This window comes from Juglans regia, chromosome 8, assembly GCF_001411555.2.
Source record: "Juglans regia cultivar Chandler chromosome 8, Walnut 2.0, whole genome shotgun sequence".
Taxonomy (NCBI): domain Eukaryota; kingdom Viridiplantae; phylum Streptophyta; class Magnoliopsida; order Fagales; family Juglandaceae; genus Juglans; species Juglans regia.
In genome coordinates, this window is record NC_049908.1 from 12299497 (window position 1) to 12321607 (window position 22111).

A 22111-nucleotide genomic window follows, 5' to 3' on the forward strand; every position below is an offset into this window, starting at 1 on the left:
GTCAAGCACGTGTCCCCATCCACTTTACTTTTCCTGGTTTGAGTTTGAAGTGGCTGTGTCTATGTATATATAGGAAGACCCCAGACTTGTGGTGCATGGGGAAATTAAGAACATTAATCCCAGCTAAGATGAGTGACCAATCTCATTATCCATCATGTTGAGGTTTCTTTCTTCCTTTCTTGCTTGCTTTTTGTGAATAGGGATGGATGATGATCATGTTATTAGGAAGTTGGTAGATGTGTCTACTTTCTTGATGTTTGAAGCCATCGGAGACTCCGAGGATGATTTCAATCCCATCATGGGTGATCATCATGACATGATTGTGTCCATGGCGGACGGCGATGCAGAGTCTTGTAATTTTGATTTAGCGGATTCTCCGAGAGTTTTTGAGCTTGATGATTGTTGTGATGATCCTCAAACATATCATGTTCATGATAAGTATGATGATAATGATGATGATGATGGATCTTTCGTGGAGGAAGGGGAAGGCCATAGCTACCTAGCATGGAATGGTGAGCATGATAAATATTGGAAGCCAATTAGAGGGGCCAAGAAATCAAGTGCACCTGTGGAATCAACTAAAGAGTTGATCATGATGACTGAGGCAGAGAAGAGCAGGCAGTTTTGGGAGACATGCTTGGCTTCCTAAACTACTACTCCCTCCATACTTTTCCATAGTTTTTTTTTTTCCCATATATTTATGTTTGTTTAATTTCATGATAGTTTTCTTTACTTTCCTCCCCCTCTTATCTCTGTCTCTCTTCCCTGATCTCGTGGTTTAAAGAGAAAAGGGTAGGAGGTTTTGGTGGGGTGTTTATCTCTCGATTCATCAGTTCATTCCAATTGTATATATATACATGTATATGACATACGCTGAGAGAGATGTGCTAAACAATTGCCAATGGTGCTATTCTTACTTTTATACATGCCTTACTCACAGCATGCATGTTATGATTGATTGATCATTTATGTAAGGTTTTGGAATATTACCAGCCATCCGATCCACCTCAAGTTTTTTAAGAATTCAAGGGCCAAGTTTTTGGCTCGTTTAGATATATAAATCATTTTATCTCATCTCATCTCATCATTATAATTTTTTTAAATTTTTACACAAAAATATAATAAATAATTTATCTTTTTCAAATTCTAAAATAATAATAATATTAAAAAATAATATTCTAACAATATTTTATTCCACTTATTTAAAACTATCTCATATTATCTTATTTCATCTCATTATCCAAACGAGCCGTTACACTCTGACTCCGGTACTTGAAAAAATGAATAGAGTGTTCAAGTAATTTCAAAACAAAACAAAACATATAATTTATTAAAGAAAAAAAGAAGAAGAGGTGGGCTAATGGGTGGGTGGCCTATATTTTTAATATGTTCTTATTAGGTAAGTTAATTTAGGAATAAAACTACTTTGCCTTCTCATTTTGACCACTCTATTTGATCGCTGGTCAAAATTTTTTTTTCTTTTTAATTAATGATTAATGAAGTAATTTTAAGTGTATTAATGTATTTTTTTTATTTTTTAAAAATATTAAAATGTATTAAAAAATATGAAAAAAAAAAAAATCACTGGACAGTACACCCAACGATAAGAGTAGAACGGCAGAGTAGCCCCACTCTTAATTTAGATAAGTGGGCATTAATTATCTTAGGTCCTCGTGCATTGCAGCCAACTTCTTTCCGTTTTGTTAATTTGCCATTGACAACCCAAGTTAGCAAGGAGATCATGTCTGGCTCTAATATTCACTGATCGTATGATGAAAGGGGCACCACGTGCCACGTGGACATTACATGCATCATCGATATCTTCCTTGATATCCTAATTAATTATCAAAAAATATTTCACAGTTGCGGTTTTAGACCGCAAAGCCATAGTTCACGTTTTGTTTTTATCAAAAAACAAAACGGACAATGCAATATGTATGTCATGGCTGATCGGTAGAGAGCTGCAGGATGAGATTGTGAGAATACGGTATTAATTGGGTCTTGGCATAACTAGCACAGTGGCGGACTGCATGTAAGGGTCTCTGAACAATTTTAGGTCAAAACTGTTAGAAGATCATGACTTAGATGAGTTCCAGAGGGTCCATGACTTGAAGGGCATGCATGATTGTCAAGATTGGAACAAATTCCAACGTCTCAATGCCAGGGGTCATCCGTGAAAAATTATATTAAAAGGGAAAAATGTTCACTTTCGAGTGCGAGCAAGAACCAGTGGATCAACCGACAAATCTCCAGGTGTATCTTTGGTAATCTATTACAACGCCTGCATGGGATGGCCTCGATATGGCCATATGACAAATTAGCTTTTCTCGCTGGTGATAAAGTTGAAATCATCTTCAAAATCACAACTATTAGGATAAGGATAGATAGTGATCCCCACTCACAAAGCCGCCGTAAACCAGCTCTTGAGAAGAGAGGGTCATCCGACCATATTGTTGGCATTCACCATCCAATCAGCACAATGTGCGTTAAGATTAACCATCGAGCAACCAACATGAGACACTTAGCCTGCCATGCTCTAAAACTTTCCCATTGCCGCACTCTAACAATCAGACTAAAAATAAAAAGAAAGTATGATCTTGCTTAGGATCACCAAGCAATGCCTATCTCCACAAGACCCTGCTTCGTATCATCGAGCAAGAAGAAAATATGCTATTCCTCCAGATTGCTGAGCAAGGCCATTTTCACATGACCCTGCTTGGGATCATCGAGTCAAAAGAAAGTATGCTTTTGCCTTGGATTATCGAGCACAACCGTTTTGACAAGACCCTATTTGAGATCACCGAGCCAGAAAAAAGTATGTTTTTGCTCAAGACTTCCGAGTGAGGTCTATCTCCTTAAGACCATGTTCAATATTATTGAGAAATGCCAATCTTCATCACAAGCCGCTCAAGATAATCGAGCAGAGGAAGAAAATAAGCCCTCACTCGAAATCACCAAGCAATGCTCGGGATTCGGGATTACTAGGTAGAAACAAAGTGTGCTCTTGCTCAAAACTACCGAGTAAGGTCGATCTTTACAAGAAGTTACTAGGGATAATTGAGTAGAGGAGGAAAATAAGCTCTTGTTCGGGATCACTGAGCAAGGCCAATGCTCTTACTCAGGATTCCTAAGCAAGGCCTATCTCTACAAGTAGGTGTAACTGGTTCGGTTCGGTCCAGTTTTGGATAAATTTTGGAACCAGACCGATATATACCGGTTTTGAAAATTTAAAAATCGATACAGATCAATTTATCATCGAAATTGAAACTTTCAATCTTTTCGGTTTTGGTTCGGTCCGATCTGGTTTTTCCGGTTTACCATTTACACATGTGCACTACATAATTTTAGTATTATAGTTTTTTCAACACTAAACCTAGTTGTTAGAATTTAGTATTTGCTATTAATAATTACTAATTCATTAGTGTTTAATTATACTAGTATCGTATAAGTAATTCCTAGCTTATTTAAACTTGAATCATAAGATTAAAATAGTGTATTAGTGCATAATTATACTAGCATAATATAAGTAGTGTCTAACTTATATAAAATATTAAATTAATTTTATATTATAAGATTAATTTACTAGAATAATAAGATTAATATTTCATATTATATTAATTTATAATTTAACATATAATATAATATAAAAATTAAAAATATACCGGTCTGGTTCAGTTCAAACTGATTTTCAAAATATGAAAATGGATGTCAAACCGGTTTAGGATTGGTTTCGATTCTAAAGAGCTGGTACCGAATGGATCGATTACGAACCGGATCAAACCCACCGGTTCGGTCCGGTCCGGTACCCGGTTTTATATTTACTTGTAACTTAGGTATTTTACAAAAACAATTTATCTAATAACTTTAATTAGATCTTGGATGTAGATGTTAGTAATTAGTTAATGGTGAATTGGTGATAGGTTAGTTAATTGATATTCATATCATACATTAGTTAATTACATTAATATTTGTAATTGCTTTATACTTACTTGCAAGTTGCAACCTAGGTATTTTACAAAAATTTATCTAATAAATTAGAACTTTAATTAGATCATAGATGTAGATGTTAGTAATTAGTTAATGGTGAATTTGTGATAGGTTAGTTAATTGATATTCATATCATACATTAGTTAATTACATTAATATTAATTTGTAATTACAATTTACATATTTAAAATTTTATATTGTAAATGGTGATAAGTTAGATGAAAATTACACCACAAGAAATAACGCATTTTCCAGCGATTTTACTATCGATACCAAAAAAATCGCTGCAATTAACCCTTATTTGCGGTGATTTTCTTATCGTCGCTAAAATCTAAAGCAATGTATACGAAAATCTGATGTCGCAATTACTGTTCACTCATTTGCGGCGACTATTTGACCTTTTGCGGCTATTTTTTAATGCCGCAAATAATATTAGAAACTGTAGCCATATTTTAATTGTGGCGAATGCAAAAATTGCCATAATAGCTAGTTTTGCGGCGAATAAAAAACGTTAGAAATAGTCTTCTAGAAAATTTAGGCCTTTCCCAACGATTTTAATATCGTTGCAACAAAAATACCACTAATAAACATGATTTCCAACGATTTCTAAGTAGCCGCTTGCTTTCCTTCTCGAATTTTTCAGCTGATGGAAAAGAAATTACTCTTACTTTTTGCAGCGATTTTAATATCGTCGCAAATTAAACAACAGATACTATTTGCGGCGAAAATGTTCACCGTATTTTTGCCGCAAGAGCATATCTAGTAAATTATATACTATTAGCGGCAAATCAAAATCGCCGGAAAAGTGAAATTAAATTTAAACAACCCGCCTTACATTTCCCCTCATTTCTTTCCCTCTCCCGCTCTGCCTTTCCAATCCCTCTTCTCCCTCAACCCACGCCACTGCACACAACCCGTCGCCAGCGACCCCACCACGCCACCGCCACCTCACCTCGACAGCCACTCCTCAATCCTCACTCACAAGTACAAATACCTCCCAGACGAAATCGAAGCCATCCCTTTTCTGCGTAGCCCCTCCCAGATGCAGACGAAGACCAACGAAACTCTCCCTTCTCTGCGCAGCCTCTCCCAGACGAAGACCACAGAGGCCCTCAATCCTCACTCACCTAGACGAAGACCGAACCCCACCCACTTTCCCTGCTCTGCGCAGCCCCTCCTAGACGAAGACCATCGAAGCCCTTAATCTTCACTCACCCAGACGAAGCCCGAAGCCCCCCACCCTCACTCTCCCTTCTCTGTGAAGCCCGAAGCCCCCTACCCTCACTCTTCCTTCTCTGCGAATTCCCCCCACCCAGTCCCTTCAGTCCCCGAAACCCTAGGAGACTTCAGCTCCATCTCCCTCACCCCCTTCGAGCCTCTCTCTCTCTCTCTCTCACCGACTCCTCTGGATCTCTCACCGAGCCCTGTAAGGATCCCTGGTTTCCTCATTGAAAGTTATACACTGATTTGTTTAATTTTGTTATTGTTATGCATATACTAATTTGGTTGAATTTTGTTGTTGTTATGCATGCACTGATTTGGTTAATTTTGTTGATGTTATACACTGATTTGGTTGAATTTTGTTGCTCTTATGCACTGATTTGGTTAATTTTGTTGATGTTATACACTGATTTGGTTGAATTTTGTTGCTCTTATACACTGATTTGGTTAATTTTGTTGATGTTATACATTGATTTGGTTGAATTTTGTTGCTCTTATACACTGATTTGGTTAATTTTATTGATTTTATACAATGATTTGGTCCAAGCCATGCAGATTTGAAGCTATCATAAAAGAAAGTGTGATTGTGTGATGTCAATTGACAATGAGCATAGCATGCAATGGTCCAATATAGCATGCAATGGTCAATTGTGGGGTTGTCGGAGTCAAGAAGGCTAGTTCATTTAAATCAAGAGCTGGGTTTTAGGCAACACACCAAGTACCTTGCCTATTGAGGTAACGTATTCAATATAACTTTAATATCCAAAAAGCTTGATTATCTTGAATGCTCATTATTTTCCAAAATAGCCTTAATCTGCCTAAGAAGAGGAAAACTTTTCATTTCATAATATAATTGATTAGTTGATTGTAGTTATTTTGACCATATGAGAAGTTGCTTTTCTCTATTAATAATAGCTTTCATTTGTTGGGTATGATAAGATGTTCTCAATGAAAGAAGTTTCTGAAATTATATTTTAACTACACACACACACACACACACACATATATGACTTAATATTTCCAGAAATTTAGATCAAATCATGGTTTAAATGTTTGTGTGTCTCTCTTATATAAATATATGATAGTTGTGGTTTATACTTAGCAAGACTTGTAGTTAGAGTTGGTGTTTTCCATAAAAAATTTGTAATATGCAATTCAATGTGGACAAAAGTTAATTGCAGGCCAGTATTCATATATCCAGTTTTCTGATTTTGTGCAATTCAGAAATGTTCACAGTGTGCATAGCTACCAAACATGGGCTTTTTTATTTTCATAAAGGCAAATTGATACATGTTGATAAGAATAATAGGGAGAGGTTATGTTCTGATGTAATTAGGGAGTATGATGAAGTATGATGTTATCTGTCAATGGACTAAATTGTTTGAGTTATATATCCTGCTGATTTTTTTTTTATCTACCTTAGTTGTAGATGGTCAATAGAAAGTATAATGCATATCCTTTATTTTGTTTTTAGCATAAGCATGTGCATAAATATTATGAGGGTAAATTAAGGTGTGTGAAGAGAATACTTGTTTTCAATTATTCATCAATAGTTGAAATCTAATAGCTTCAATAAAGCATAAATGAGACTACAACATTAACAGCTATGGCCTTTTCTTTTATCCAAGAGTTATGGCTTTTATTTAATTGTTATAGTAACAATATTAGATAGGAAACGTTGGTTACTGGACTATGATGACTTTGCCATTTATTGTTACTTAGAATTGATGACATTGGCATGAATGTGTTGGACCAGATTGCCTGTACGTACAACTCAATCACTCTCATCTATGCTTTTGCCTGTGCAACAGCTTGAAGATTTGAGAAGCTGTCTACAACAAAGATATATACTACTCCATGTATTAGTTTAGTACAAGCTGGTTGTGTTGCCCTTGAATTTAAGTTACATATGATCAGCTGCCTTAAGGTCCCTATAAGTTTAGATGTGTATATGTGTATATGTGTTGGAGATGTGTATATTCATGTATTATACTCCCTGCTTTTTATTAATGGTGAACGCACTGCTGCTTTAATATCACCTTCTAAAGTTGTTGAATACTTCGTTTTGCAGACTTTGAAGCCGACTGTGGTTTTGAATTAATTCATCAGAATTAATTATGTGGAATTTTTTTTTTATTTTGTGAAATATCTTCCTGCGATTAAAATTCGCCGCAAATGTTTTTTCCCCACTAAAGTTATTTGCGGCGATTATATATCGCAGGAAATTTTTTTCCCGGCATTTTAGGGTATTTGCGGCGAGTTATATTCGCCGAAAATAAGCTTTACCAGCTATTTTTTGAAATCGCTGCTGTTGACTTAAATGTTTTGAAATAACAATTGCGGCGATAAAAATGTGCCGGTATAGATCAATACCAGCGATGTTATGATCGCTGCAATTGAGTTCCAAAACCAATAACTCAATTGCAGCGATTTTTAAATCGCTGGGATTGATCTATACCGGCACATTTTTATCGCCGCAATTGTTATTTCAAAACATTTTAGTCAATAGAAGCGATTTTTTGAGATCGCTGCTGAAGCTTATTTCCGGCGATTTTCCCTCTTTTAGCGACAGTATTAAGTCGCTGGAATTAATTTTTCCCAACGATTAACAATTGAATCGTATCTTGCAATTGCGGCGATAAAAGGTCCTTTTACTGGCAAATTTTTTGCTTCCATTGGAGTAGATCAAAAGTGAGGGTTTCATACCGGCGAACATCCAGCGATTTATAAATCGCTAGGAAAGGTGATAGGCAGCGATTTTATAATTTTTTCCAGCGAAAATGAATCGTTGGGAAAGGTGATTCCTTGTAGTGTTACATTATTAATTATACAATTATTATATAAATAATATATAATATATTTTTTATTTTACTATTCGGTCCTTCCGGGGTGGAAAAACCCCACCCCAGGACCGGACCGAAAACTTTTAGTCTTCTATTTCATGGACCGGTCTCAGTCTCGGTTCGGTCCGGATGGGCTTGGGATAAGCTGCAGACTCATACATCCTTACTTCAACTCCCCACTAGGAATTCTCCTAGATTACCTAATACATAGTTCTTGTGGTAGGATTGTGGATCTTATATTTACTCTCTAAGTTGGGTAAGGACTTTGTCTTGGTAAGGTTTCATGTCTATTTTTAAAAATTTATATATTTTCACGTCAACTTTTCAAATAACCTGAGTTTGCACCCACCATCTTACTCTGAGTTATGAGGTACATAATTAAATTTTCTGTAGATATATTCTGAGTCTTTTTTTTATATTCATATCTAACTTGTGAATCCTTTAAATATTTTTTTACCAATGAAACATTCATATAGGTTAAGATTATTTGTTGTTTGATTTTTTATTTTATTGTGTTTCATTACTCAATAATAGATGGAAAAAGATTCTGTGAGTTGTAATGTTGGTATAACCCAAGGGGTTGGTGGTGACTCCTCTTCTATTCTAATGGATATGGAGGATCATGTGAGTCTTTCAACCCCTTCATCCACATATACACAACAAGGGGTGTAAACTCAAACCGAAAAACCGGAAAACCGGTCTGGACCGGACCGAACCGGACCGGTTTTACCGGTTTTGAACCGGTCCGGTCCGAAACCGGTTTTTAAAATGTAAAAACCGGTCAGTTCCGGTCCTGTTCCGGTTCTGGGATTTTTTGGACTTGACCAGACCGGACCGGTTGATTAAAAAAAATAAAAAATAATATTTTTATATATAAGTTTTATACAAAATATTTTATATATATTAAATATTAATATATATAAGTTTTATATATAATGTATAATTATAAATTTTTATGTGAAATTTTATATATAATATATATTCATATATGAAATAATTTCTTATTATAATTTATAAATTATTACATAAAATGTTAATACTAAATCACTAAAAGTTTATAACTAATACTAATATATAACTTATAACTATACCAATAGTCTAATATTAATACTATTATATAGTCTAATATATTAATAAAAGTATAAAACAGTTTTTTTTAAATCAATTTTTTTTTTTATAAACAAATTTTTAATGACAAATTGTGAAACTTACATTTTAAAAACACCGAAAAACCGGACCGGAAACCGGAAGTACTGGTTTAGGAGGGTAACCGTTGCGTAATCAGATTTGAAAAATACAAAACCGGTACATACTGGTTCAGTCCTAGATTTTATCCAAAACCAGACCGAACCAGACCGGTTACACTCCTATACACAACACCCTACCCATTCTACCCCACATTTACCCAAGAAATCCAAAAACATACTCAGTAACCAATCGGTAGTTTGGGAACACTTTACTAAAATACAACCTATTGACCACGATAACATAAAAGCTCAGTGCAACTATTGCGCTAAACTATACAGTTGTCACTACAAGAATGACACTTCATCTATGATACACCACCTCCAGAATGCATGTGAGACTTCCTCTCTTCGAGTTAAAGGAGTTGAAAAAAGTCAATCCTCTAGTGTTAAGAGGGATGAGGAGGGAATAGTGTGTAGCTCACAAGGTATAGTGAAGTATAATTCAGAAAAACTTAGGGTGCCAACCGTTAAGTTTTTTTTATTAGGTATGAATTTCCTTTTAGGCTAGTGAAGCACAAAGAATTTGTTGAGTTCGTGGCTGATTTAGAGTCTCGATTTACTTTGCCATCCTAAATTACTTTAAAAATAGATTGTATTAAGTTGTATAACGAATAGAAGATGCAACTAAAGAAATTGTTGGATAGTAAAAAAATCTGTCTAACCATCGATATTTGGATATCAGTGCAAAATATGAACTACATGTGCAATATTGCATATTTTATTGATTGCAACTGGAGATTGCATAAAATAATAATAAAATTTTTGGGAGGATGTTAGATTTGGGGTTGCATGATTGAGAAATTAATAAAATTTTGACTATCACATTTGATAACGTCTCCTATAATAATGTTGTTGTTGATTACACGAGGAAGATGATAAATGATAGTGATTGTACCATATTGAGTGGTGAGTTTCTTCACATGTGTTGTGCTGCCCATATATTGAATTTGATTGTTATGGACTGTTTGAGAGATGTTTATGAGTTTCTAATAGGGATTAGAGATGCCATCAGATATGTGAAGTCTTCATCGTAAAGGTTTGCTAAGTTTAAGGCTTGTGCGGTAAAAGAAATATTAGTGGGATGATGATTTGTTTGGATGTTCCTACTAGATGAAACTCCACATATTTGATGTTGAGTACCACTGAAAAACACAAACAAGCCTTTGAACACTATTATATGTATATGGATAATGAATTTATAAACCTCACTAGTGATGATTGGAAAAAAATACATATTTTTGTAGAGTTGCTGAAAATATTTTATGATGTTATATTGAACATTTCTGGTTCTTTGTTTGTGATGACTAATGTATATTTTCAGGAACTCTGCACAATTGAAGATATATTAAATGACATGTGTAAGATTCATGATATTATCACTTGGACTATGGACATAAATATGAAAAGTAAGTATGACAAGTATTGGGATAGCACGTATCTGTTCAACTTGATGATATATGTTGCTTTTGTGCTTGATCCATGATACAAAATGGTGTCAATGAGGTTTTGGTTGAAACAGTGCAAATGAGATGAGTTGGCGGATATGATAGAAGACAAGGTTAAACTCTTGTTAAGCCACTTGACTGAACAGTGTAACAAATTTCGTGTGGCTAGTGGGGGGAGTTCTAATGTGGCTTAAGGGAGGTCAAGCACTACTTCTACTTCTACTACTACCTCGATTAAATTTGATATCAAGTTAGAGAAATACCTGTAGGAGCTAGGGTTTATGGAGTTTAAATCAGAACTAGATAAGTATTGTCGAAGGGGTGTGCACAAAAATCACCCAGTTTTGATATTTGGGATTGGTGGAGAGTTAATGCCACCAATTATCCTGTCCTTGTTGAGGTAGCAAGTGATGTGTTAGCCATCCTCATTTTCACTATTGTCTCGGAGTCCGTATTCAGTATTGGAGGTCGCATCTTGTATCCTTTTAGGAGTTCATTGTCTCCAGAAATTGTCGAAGCTCTCATTTGCACCCAAAATTGGTTAATAACCAAACTTGTGGACATCCGGGAGTTAGAAGAATACGTAGAATCAATGGATCTTGAAGGTAACTATGAAACTTGAAATATATTTTTTAATATATATCTAACTCAATTTGTTATATATCTAACTCAATTTTTAATATTTTTTTTATATGATTATCTAGTTTCATCTTCAACCGGCTGTTGTGAGTCTCCCTTCCCATTCATATTGAAATATTTGTTGATTTTTTATTGTATGTAGAGATTCTTATTTTTCCACTTTCTTTTGCCTTGCAACCTTCTATTTGTTAAGTTTCTTGGCTTTATTTTGTTGTTTAGATTTGTGCCATCTTACCTTAGTCATTTGTTGAACATGAGCCCAGATCTAACATATATGTTGGGTCTTTTTTGCATGCTCTTTTTTCTTTTTTATGTCTTATGATTGCTCTGCATCTATTGTAATGATGTTTATGTTAGCTAGGTTCTCCCATCACTTTTATCATCATTCTTTGCTCTTTGCACCATCCTTCGTTTCCATCACCAAATAATCTGTGTAACCGATCGAAAAAATCTGCAATTTAGTGCTCCCTTTCAGAACTGATTTGGACCAATCAATGGTAGTGACTTATAGTTTCAGCATACCAGAGAGCTGATACACTACATGAATGTTACCAAATTCATGAGTAAAAAAAAAAAAAAGATGAAAGAAGGAGGTGATAAATTATGAAAAAAACTAGACACATCTCTGGATGGCAAGAAATTCACCGAGTTCAAGGGGTGAAAACAAATAGCTATGCAGTTTACAATACATCACTGAATCCCTAATCCAATTCAAGGAATTTGCTAATCCACTCTAAATTTAAAGGACTCTCATTGGAGAAATCAAAGAAATCATCCACATCAAAGTTTATTTCTGAATCTTCAAGTCCTTTGTATGAGTTTTCCTCGTCTCCTCTCGTTGCTACACTCCTCTCGTACGCATGCAGCATATATATATCTATATATATATACACACACACACACACACTCATCAAGCTGTATTGATGATCTTGTTTTCTATTTTTTGTTTTATTTTTTTGTCCTGTGCTATTCCTATGAGCATGGTTTTGGAGGCATAATTTAAAACACATGAGTTTGATGATTAATCGTTTAAGAATCTAGCCAATCAGAGCATGCATGTTTATATATAATATATTGGTCACATACAAAGAACTTTATGCGATCGAATTAATACCATCAACACTGCTCGTACGTAGACAAAACTATAGTACTCTCTCTCTATATATCTATTTAATTATATAAAAGTAAAGTTTCCTGGCATTCATACCATAAAATTCAGAAATGAAAGGGTTGGAGAGACTTGCACAAGTGAAAAGAGAAGTGACCAAGCAGAAGGGTTACGTGCGTGAAGCGGCGAATGCTATGCCCCAGTCAATCTGTTTTTGAAGCAAAGATATTTTTGTGATTTTACATGTCAAAGGTAAAAACATGCTATGGAAACTCAATTTCCGTGAGAAAAGAAAAATAAAATATATAGACGAAGAAAAATCCCCACCGAACCATACCACCACTGGTAGCCCACGCTGCCCAACAAACCACCATCACCACCCTTGCCCCTTCACGGCACCCTACACGTCGGAAAACACCACTCCCACACGCAGCAAAGCCACACGCGAAACCTCTGTTCCTCGCTCCTGAAAATAGAGCACAAGCCTTCTCCACCTTGAACCGCTGCAAGCCACTATCAGTGAGACCTCACCACGTCGGGATCCCATAGAAACCGCCGCCAAAGAGTTTTCGGTACCCCCAGTCCGTCGCACGTCTCTCGCGGTCTCACAGTGAGTTTCCTCTCTCTCTCTCTCTCTCTCTCTCACGCTGTGCTTCCTTCCCTCTCAACCCGATACTTCCCCGCAGTTCACCATCCTCATGTATTCGTGACAATCTTTGCGCTGTTGATGTTTATTGTTTGATGTGCAAGGGCATCATCTTTGACGGCCTTTGCAATCTATTCCATATGACACATTAACAGAAAAAGAGAGCACAGATCATGTAAAAAGATTCACCTCATCAGTATAAAACTGTAACTTGCTCATCTATTTACGGTTGTGCAAGTGCTACCATCTCTAAATTTTCATATAAACATAATGCATATGAGATAAATTGTGTGTATACAATTTCTACTGCATCCTTCCGTTGGAGTAATAGAAAATAAAACATATGGACGTTAATGTTCAAGAAAAACCCTAGGCATCCTAGCACGGAAGCTATGCATATACAAACGTAGACAGAGACACAGGGCGACTGGATATGCAAAGTCAAGCAAGCAATGCCTTACCATGTTTCAAAGAACATCTCTGCAACTCTCTCATCTCCACTTTCTCTATTGCGACCCGAAGCCACCACAGAGGCCGCTACAAGATCATCCTCCACCGACTGGAAACTGCCCTACCACCGCCCAACACTTCCCTGTGACCTCCATTGTAAGCCACGAAACACCTCTGTTTTTCCACCCGAAAACAGAGCAATTGGTAGCTCCTGCAAGCACAGCATATAGCCACTGCAGATCCTTCCGGGAGTCCCCACCAGCAGCGCAGTCCACCTCTTTAGGCCATGCCAAGAGCAGCCCAACGCAAGCCATCGGATGCAAGGTGTCGGTAGCACGTAAACCACAGGGCTTCACATGAGCGGTTTTTTTGTCACTCATTACTGTTTCACTCGGTACCATCTCAAAACTCATGATAAAACTTGCTTACTTGGAATTTGTCCCGTATAAATCACCTTAAACCGTTTATTTGCACTTAGAGATAAGCAGTCCAATTGTTACAACCGTATATTGTTTCCGTGAAAACTGTGTTGATTTCCTCGCAACGTTTTGGCAACAATTTGAAGCATCGCAACGACATTTCGACAAAAACTCAAAGCATCGCAACGTTTCCTTCCTTGCAATGTTTCATGCTTCACGGATACAAAATGGACCCAATTTCTGGCTTTTGCATGAGCCCACGACAAAACTATTCGGAAGCCATGCCAACAACATTCTCTTGATCATCACTTCTTTCTTGCCGTTCAAACAAGCTGCCAGAACTTGCGCTCCATCCAGTCCTCAAAATACAGTCCCTATTTCCAAAAATCAAATAGAGCACCTGACAGAGCCTTACACAGAAAAACTGAGAAACCCAGCAAGGCCACCGCAGCAATCTCTCTTCAAATTGAAATACTTATCTCACCGCCATCGTGAGAAACTAAGAAGGCATCGAAGGCGAGTTTTCCCTTCCTCCACAATGGGCGTTGGCTCTATCTCTCTACTCTGTCAATTTTTCATCTACGATAGTGATTTAATTTGTGGGATTTGCTCCTGCTTCACCATCAAACATCACAGGGAGAGTCGGAAGACCATTTGAGCAACCCAGAAAGTTCCGGCCCAGTTGCCACCATCGCACTCCAATCTTCTCTCGGTAAGACCACGCCGATTCCTCTTTCTTTTCACTTGAATTTGTTTTAGTTTGGATTCTGTTTTTATGAGAATCACACTTAAATTTTATGACAGTTAAAATATATTACTACAGATATGCTATTAATCAGCCTACACTCTCCTTGTATGTTGAGGATGATGTAAATACTAAGTTGATGTAAATAATTTTTCTATTTCAATAGATTTAGATAAAATATAACTATTCACTGAGTTATAATTCAAAAATAAGATCTATTAAGAATATTTAAATAATATTATTATTAGTTCTATATAAAAAACTCAAAAATTTTTAAATTATTTTCTACAATATACTCAATTAGTGACATGTATTTTTAGAAATTTAGTGACATAAAGGTCATGTTTAAATATTTTATTTTTTGAAATCTCGAGCTAAGTTGGGTTCTTTGTGAATTGAGTGTGGGATTACGGACCTCGGACTTTGGAGAGTTCTTATAGCTATCCATTTCAGGTTAATAGTTCATAGTTTTATTTGCTCCTCTTGACACTTCCGAATTGAGAGATGGGTAGAATACATTTTATGGTGATCATTGTCATCATGTATTTATTTGTGACTTGAATAATTTGCATATATTAAGTTAAACTAATCGTCACATCTTTTATTTATACACTATTTTTTTTAGATATGCATTTGAATTTTAAAATATATCTGGTATATGTATTCTTCTCAGGATATGAGAAAGTGAAAAGATAAATCCAATTTAGAAGACATTGGAAAAACTTTAAAGAGACAGATTCTGAGTTTATCAACAATAGTTGTACTATACATTTATCACCGATCCCTTCAACATCCCAATGATAAACCACTGAAAGCTATTGTGGGTGGAATCCACTATATTGAAAATGTAAAAAGTCTGATAAAGAATCTCGAACATGAAAAAAGATATTAGAGAAAGTATTCTAAGATATAAAATTGTTTATGCTATGCAATCTCAGAGAAAAACTCGGATGAAGACAGTAATGACATAGCTAGACAACCAAAACACCCCTATACCAAGGATCGAAGAAGTTGATCATACCAAAAAAGGTGGTCAAAATGGTGGCATGTACACAAAACATGTACACTAAACGACATTCTATTTTTCTAATGCCTTTAAATAACCATTGGTACTGTATTTGAGTCATCATGGGAATCTAATGCACATAACTGGGATGATTGCGTATCAGATAATGGTTCACGGAAGCATGGTTTTATAATGAATGATATTGCAATGCACAAGATGAATGTTCAATGTAAAGTCTGAAGGCCGCCAATCAGATCCAATATATCAAGACCCTTTTACTGATCCATAATCTTATATTCCAACTATTCTAAACTATCCACCTTCGTTACAAGCTCAATACAAATCTGAAATGGCATCGAACAAAGGAATTGACAATAATTGGATTAGTTGGGATAATTTTGAGACTTGGAATGATTTTGAGGAATGGAGCTGTGATTAGCAGATTAGTGAAGGCATGTGATATTTATTTTTCGATTAAAACTTTGTATTTTATAATTTTATGTTTGTTAGCAATTTTTTGACAATAATTAATTTGATGAATATGTAATGTATCAATGTATTACCATTTTCTTATAATTACTAGCAAGGATTTTACTATGCTCAGTTGAAATGTGTAGTGTAAGTGAAGACATTTAATGAAAAGTTGGTACGATTTTTTTTTCCAATCCCATGATTTAAAAAAAAAAAAAAAAGAGTACATGCTATGATAATTTCTGGTCGCTTGGCCACCGTCTCAGTTTTCATTCTTTTGTATTTATCAAGCATGTGGATTATGGAGGCTCACATGTAAAAAACAAACCGATAAAGTCTCATGCATTTAATTAAAAAAGACATATCCAGGTAGATCAAGACGGAAATTAATAGTTTGTGATAATTTTAATAGTTTTAAGTTTGTGACTATTTCTATTCTTTAATAAAATTAAAAATGAAAAATGCTAGACTAGCATGTTGTAGAAGACAAATGATTATAAATGATATAAGAAGTGTAGGAAGAATGCATCATGATGGTGAACAAAGTAGTGATAGTAAAAGTGATGAAATAGTTGTGCGAAGTAGAAGACGAACGATAATGGATGATATAGGAAGTGCAGCAAGAATATGTATTAATGGTGAACGAAGCAAATTAGATAGTACAACATACGAATATCTAAATATAAATCTATAAAAGTGACTATCTTAGTAGAAAATCAATTGAGTGCAAAGTGGCAAAGTTATGAGGTTAAAGTTTTTTGCTTGCAAGCTTCTCATGGTACTTCTTTGACATTATGATATGTATGTCTCATCCCTAGGCCAGTCGGAGCATCTCTTATTTTCACCACTTTGTCTTTGTTTAGTAGAGAACCAATTGAGTGTAAAGTGGCAAAATTATGAGGTTTGGGTTTTTCGATCACGGGCTTCCCATGGTAATACCATGACGTTATGGTATATATGCCCAATCTGTGGGCCAATCGGAAGACATCTTATTTTTATCACTTTGTCCTTACTTAGTAGAGAATAAATTGAGTGCAAAGTGGCAAAGTTATAAGGTTGGAGTTTTTCAATTGCGGGCTTCCCATGGTACTTCCATAATGTTATGATATATATGCCCCATCCCCGGGCCAGTCGAAGTACCTCTTACTTTTATCACTTTGCTCTTAATTAATAGAAAATCAATTGAGTGCAAAGTGGCAAAGTTAAGAAGTTGAAGTTTTTCGCTCGCGGGCTTCTCATGGACCTTCCATGACATTATGGTATGTATACCCCATCCACAAACCAATCAAAGCAACTCTTATTTTACGAAAGGAAAAAGCTAGTTTGCCCACCAAATGTGACCGCTCAACTTGACCGCTTGGGAAAAATTTTTATTTTTACTAAATAATTAAGAAAGTGATTTTAAGTGTATTAGTGTATTTTTTAAAAATATTAAAATATATTAAAAAAATATAAATAAAAAAATAAAATAAAAAAAGTTGTAAAATGTACTATCCATCAAGTGGAGGAGGGAGAGTGTTACGACTCTTTACGAAAATCACGGAAAGTCATGGGATTTGATCCAGCAAGAATTAAGATCTCAATCCCACGAACAAGCATTTTTTGTGTTCTTTTTTTAAATTGGAAATTATAAAACCCGCACTCAAACGGTAATACTTTCGCTCCACGAAACCCGAAATCGACAGGAAACCTCCCTGCATGCGTTTTGTTGCAGTATATAAACACATGCCGCTAACCCCATCAGATCAACATCGTCATAGTTGTCGAGGAAAAAGCAAAGCACCTAGCTTCTGTGGCGTCTCAAGCCATTAGCTTCCAGCACCGACGCAGAGGTCTCAAAAAGTAAAAATAAAAAGCACCGGCGCACGGCCGCTCATCTTTCTTGGTTTACATCTCTCTTCGGCATTGGTTGGTTGAAAGAGAGGGAATACTTTTGTTATCGGTAAATTTTTCTTCTGGGTATTTGCTTGTTTGGTTTGATACAGTGTAAAAGATTTATTCTTTTTCTTGTTTGTCAAAGATTTACCGAAGTTTATTCATGCGAGAACTCATCATGGGGTTGATAGATTGTAGAGGAGAAAGTAAAGGATTTAGGATCGGTTTCAGAGCACTAAAGAGAGCAAGATCTTTATGGATGTTCCTCATATTGATTTTGACGAGATACTTCAGAAGCGTGTCTTTTTTTTTTACTGTTGCTTGTATACCGTTGGGGGTTCTTGATGCCATTGAAGACTCATGTCTGCAGAACTCTCTCTCTCTCTCTCTCTCTCTCAAAGCCGATTTAACATGGTAGCGTCCTTGTAGATTGAGTTCCTTGTACCATATTATTGGTGTAGAACTTGGAATGCTTTACCGGAAGCTATAACATGCTTACGGAAATTTAGATTGTCATATGGTCCATCCCCTAATAAGTTAAATAAAAACACGAGTTTTTTTGTTCTGTGTTGAAACCGTACATATTTATCAATGTTATTGTTGTTATTATGGTATATTATTCCCCTGACTAGACTAATTTTTGTTAGTATTGTGGCTTGACAGCAGGCATAGAACATGGGGCAAAGAAATAAGCTATGCACTAATCAGATGACTGATTTTGAATCGGGTCGACATGGCCAGAATTATATCCGTCCTGAGAACCCTGCATCCTTAACACAACCTAATATCAGAACAATGGCATCAGCTTCAGATAACGCAGCTAATGTCGACGCCCAATTTGTAGTAGACCACTGTGACAATGTCATAAACCCTGGGATGACGCAGTTCAATGAAATTCAGCATCATCATAATCTAGGTGTTGCACCTGCAACTAACTTTTGTTGTTCTGAGTCTTCTGACATGACACCTTCATTTGGGGCCTCCAGTCAGTTGTCATCTTCCAGCAATTATGGAGTCATTGGCGGTTCTGCAGATGAGCATGGAAGGAACTTTCACTTCAGGGATGATGTCAGGGTTCCACGCGAGAGAGAATATTCTGAAGGAATTTCTGGTAGTTTTCAACATGGTAATTCCTCGTCAAGCTTTAGTTCTTCAGTTGCCCCCTCAAATAATAGGCATCCTGAAGGAGTTGTTGTGATTGATTCTGCACCTTTTGCCCTGCCTGAGTATAGAGGGCCTTGTTTTCCATCAATCATAAGAGTAGGACACCCAAGTAGTTTGAGGAACAGATCAGGCTTTACTGGGATGGATTTTCTTAGGTTCCATGATCATACTCAATTGATTCAAGACAATAATACGGTTCAGTATATTCAACCAGCTGGTACTCTCTCGTTGGACCACCAGTTGAGCAGTCATCCTGGTGATAGGGGTACTTCATCCTGGAACCAGGCTTCTGCAACACCTTACGTGCATGGTAAATCATTTATTCCCTAATTCATTTCTCCTCCCTATTGCTCAGGTTTACCAATGGTAGTAATTTAATGTCAGGAAGCTCATATTTCTCATTGATCTGCAGCAAGCTATTTTTAGGTTTACATGATAGAATTAGCAAAAAAGCTATTGAATTTGTTTTGTGGATTTTGTCTCTCCCCTAAAAATTGTGAAAGCAGTTCTATTGGTTTCGTGTAGATTGATTAGTCAATCCTATTCTGATAAGCATGGTTGTTACCATTCAAAGATAACACTAAAGTGTCTGTTTCCTGAGAAGATCTGTTGCGACAAATCCAGCCTATGTTATGGTTACTAAGCTATTTTCCACTAATTCGATACCATTTTTTTTTTCACAGTCATCACGGGCAGCAATGTCAATGGAGGTTCTATGGATACCCGGAGCATTGGTATGCAGAGATACCATGAGACAGCTGGCAGCAGCAGTTCTCCTAGTTTTCCGCATCCTCCTCCCATCAACCACCGGCACCACAATCATCATCATCCAAACCTGCCAATGCAAGGAGTGAGAGGCCAGAATATTAATTCTCACCCCCAAGTGGCTGCAGCTTCATATAGAATTCCCACAAATCCTTCGCGCCGTGCTCTGCGTCCTGCTCATAACAGTTTGGAGATGGGTCATAGGCATCCTGTATCTGTTCAATCAAGTGGACTTCAGATATATCATCCTCACAGAAGGGGATTTGTGCCTGAGGCAACTCTTAGACAACACAGCTTGCCGCACTTGAGAGTTCTATGGGCTGATGTAGTATTCTCTTCTATTGTGCCCTTCTTATTTCACTTTTTTCTGAAAATAAGTAGTGGTTTTTTATTTATGTAAGTGGCTATTCATGTTACTTGTTTTGATAAGTTGGATAAACTGTTCTGGTTAATGTGTAGGAAACTGCCGTGATAGATCTGCCAGAATTTTATCAGGTGGTGAACCTGATGGACCATAACAGAGACACACGGTTGGATGTTGAAGAGCACGTGTCTTATGAGGTATGCTTAGGACATCTAATTACGTATAATCCTTACCAGGAAAAGTATATTGGCGTAGATAATTGAAACAAGGAGAGTTGCATGGTGATAGTCCTTTAGGTTTGAAAAATTGGTCATGTTCTCCATGATTTTGAATCTGTACAAATTTTGTAGACCTCTATAAAAACTTCTTAACTGGAAATTTTTTATTCCCTCAGGAGCTGCTTGCATTGGGGGAACAGATTGGCAACATAAACACTGGGTTGTCGATGGAAATGATCACAAGTCAATTAAGGACAAAAACTTATGAATCATTCGCTACTATTAACAATCTGGAGGAGGCAACTTGTGAGGATCAGGAGCCTGATTTATGCGTTATATGTCAGGTACCTTAAAACCTACTGTCAACTGAGAGTTAAGTTTAAATTGTATCTGCTCATATTGCTACTATGTTTCCCGACACTATCACGTACAACTCAAAGCAATTCAGAATATTGGATTAGTCTTTAGGTTAAAATTAATCCAGTTTCCTACTAAAAATATAGGTTCTTATGAATTTGCAGGATGAATACAAGAACCAAGAGAATATAGGACTTCTTGATTGTGGGCATGAGTATCATGCGGATTGCTTAAAGAAGTGGCTGCTGGTTAGGAATGTCTGCCCCATATGCAAATCTGAAGCACTGACCGCATGAAGGAAGGATGCATAGAAATGGGGTGCGAGTTGGAAGATTAAAGTGAAAAACTTTTCCATTTGTATTTTCACTTTAGAGCTCACTGCAGTAACAAGTTGATATTTTGAACGTGTACTAGCGCGTAGGACTAACAGTTATATTGCCCCACTCATTTATTCGCTGGTTTCTGGAAAACTGTACGCACTTTCTCGTGTGAGTATTGCCTAAACAAAAACAGTATGCTCTGTATGCTTTATTCTATCATATGTGATGAACCTGATCGCAATGAAAATCCATTGGTATTTGTTGATGAATTGATTTAAGCTTTTCTAATCAATGTCCATGGCGGTATATCATGAGCTTGCATGCATCTTTTTTAGCCCTGAATATCCATATACATGCTTTTGTAATTGCTTAATTGACTTTGCGAGTTTAGACTACATTTGGGACTATGCTTTTATCAGACCGTATGTAATTTTGGGAGGTTTTGCTATTCTAGAACTTTCTACTGGAAACTCAAGAACGCAATTCCATGCACCGTGAGAAAGAGTGGCGCTACAGCCACTGCTCCCAGCTCTCGTTGGGAGCCACCGCTAGTCTTAGGATTTTTTTTTATATATGTATTTTTTTAACATTTTAAAATACTTAAAAAAATCACAATATTATTAAAAAATACATCCTTAATCATTAAACAAAAATAAAAAAATAAAAAATTGAGAGCGAGGGCTACCAGCGATAGCCCCAGTGGGACATATATCATTTCCGCCGTGAGAAAACCAGTCCATCATTCTTCATTACCCAATATTTTTTTTTTTTAAAAGAACACTTTTCATATAACTGAAACAGTTACAGACTGCCAAAACAGT

At 36.2% G+C, this 22111-nt stretch overlaps 2 protein-coding genes across 3 annotated transcripts; both read left to right on the top strand.

Moving 5' to 3' along the window:
• The first annotated feature begins 202 nt into the window (after window positions 1-202).
• Window positions 203-649, top strand: LOC108994466. The gene has a single exon (XM_018969690.2). It carries the CDS (start codon window positions 203-205, stop codon window positions 647-649), a length of 447 nt encoding a protein of 148 aa, XP_018825235.2.
• Window positions 650-17955: 17306 nt separating this feature from the next.
• On the top strand, window positions 17956-21559 carry LOC108994451 (probable E3 ubiquitin-protein ligase ZFP1). 2 transcript variants are annotated; one of them, XM_018969675.2, is made up of 6 exons: window positions 17956-18169; window positions 18766-19576; window positions 19950-20356; window positions 20491-20592; window positions 20790-20957; window positions 21135-21559. In XM_018969675.2, exons 2-6 carry the CDS (start codon window positions 18778-18780, stop codon window positions 21264-21266), a joined length of 1608 nt encoding a protein of 535 aa, XP_018825220.2. In that variant the 5' UTR covers window positions 17956-18169; window positions 18766-18777; the 3' UTR covers window positions 21267-21559. The 2 variants fall into 2 exon arrangements, with proteins under 2 accessions (XP_018825220.2, XP_018825219.2); XM_018969674.2 differs by having other exon boundaries at window positions 18769-19576.
• Window positions 21560-22111: the final 552 nt, after the last annotated feature.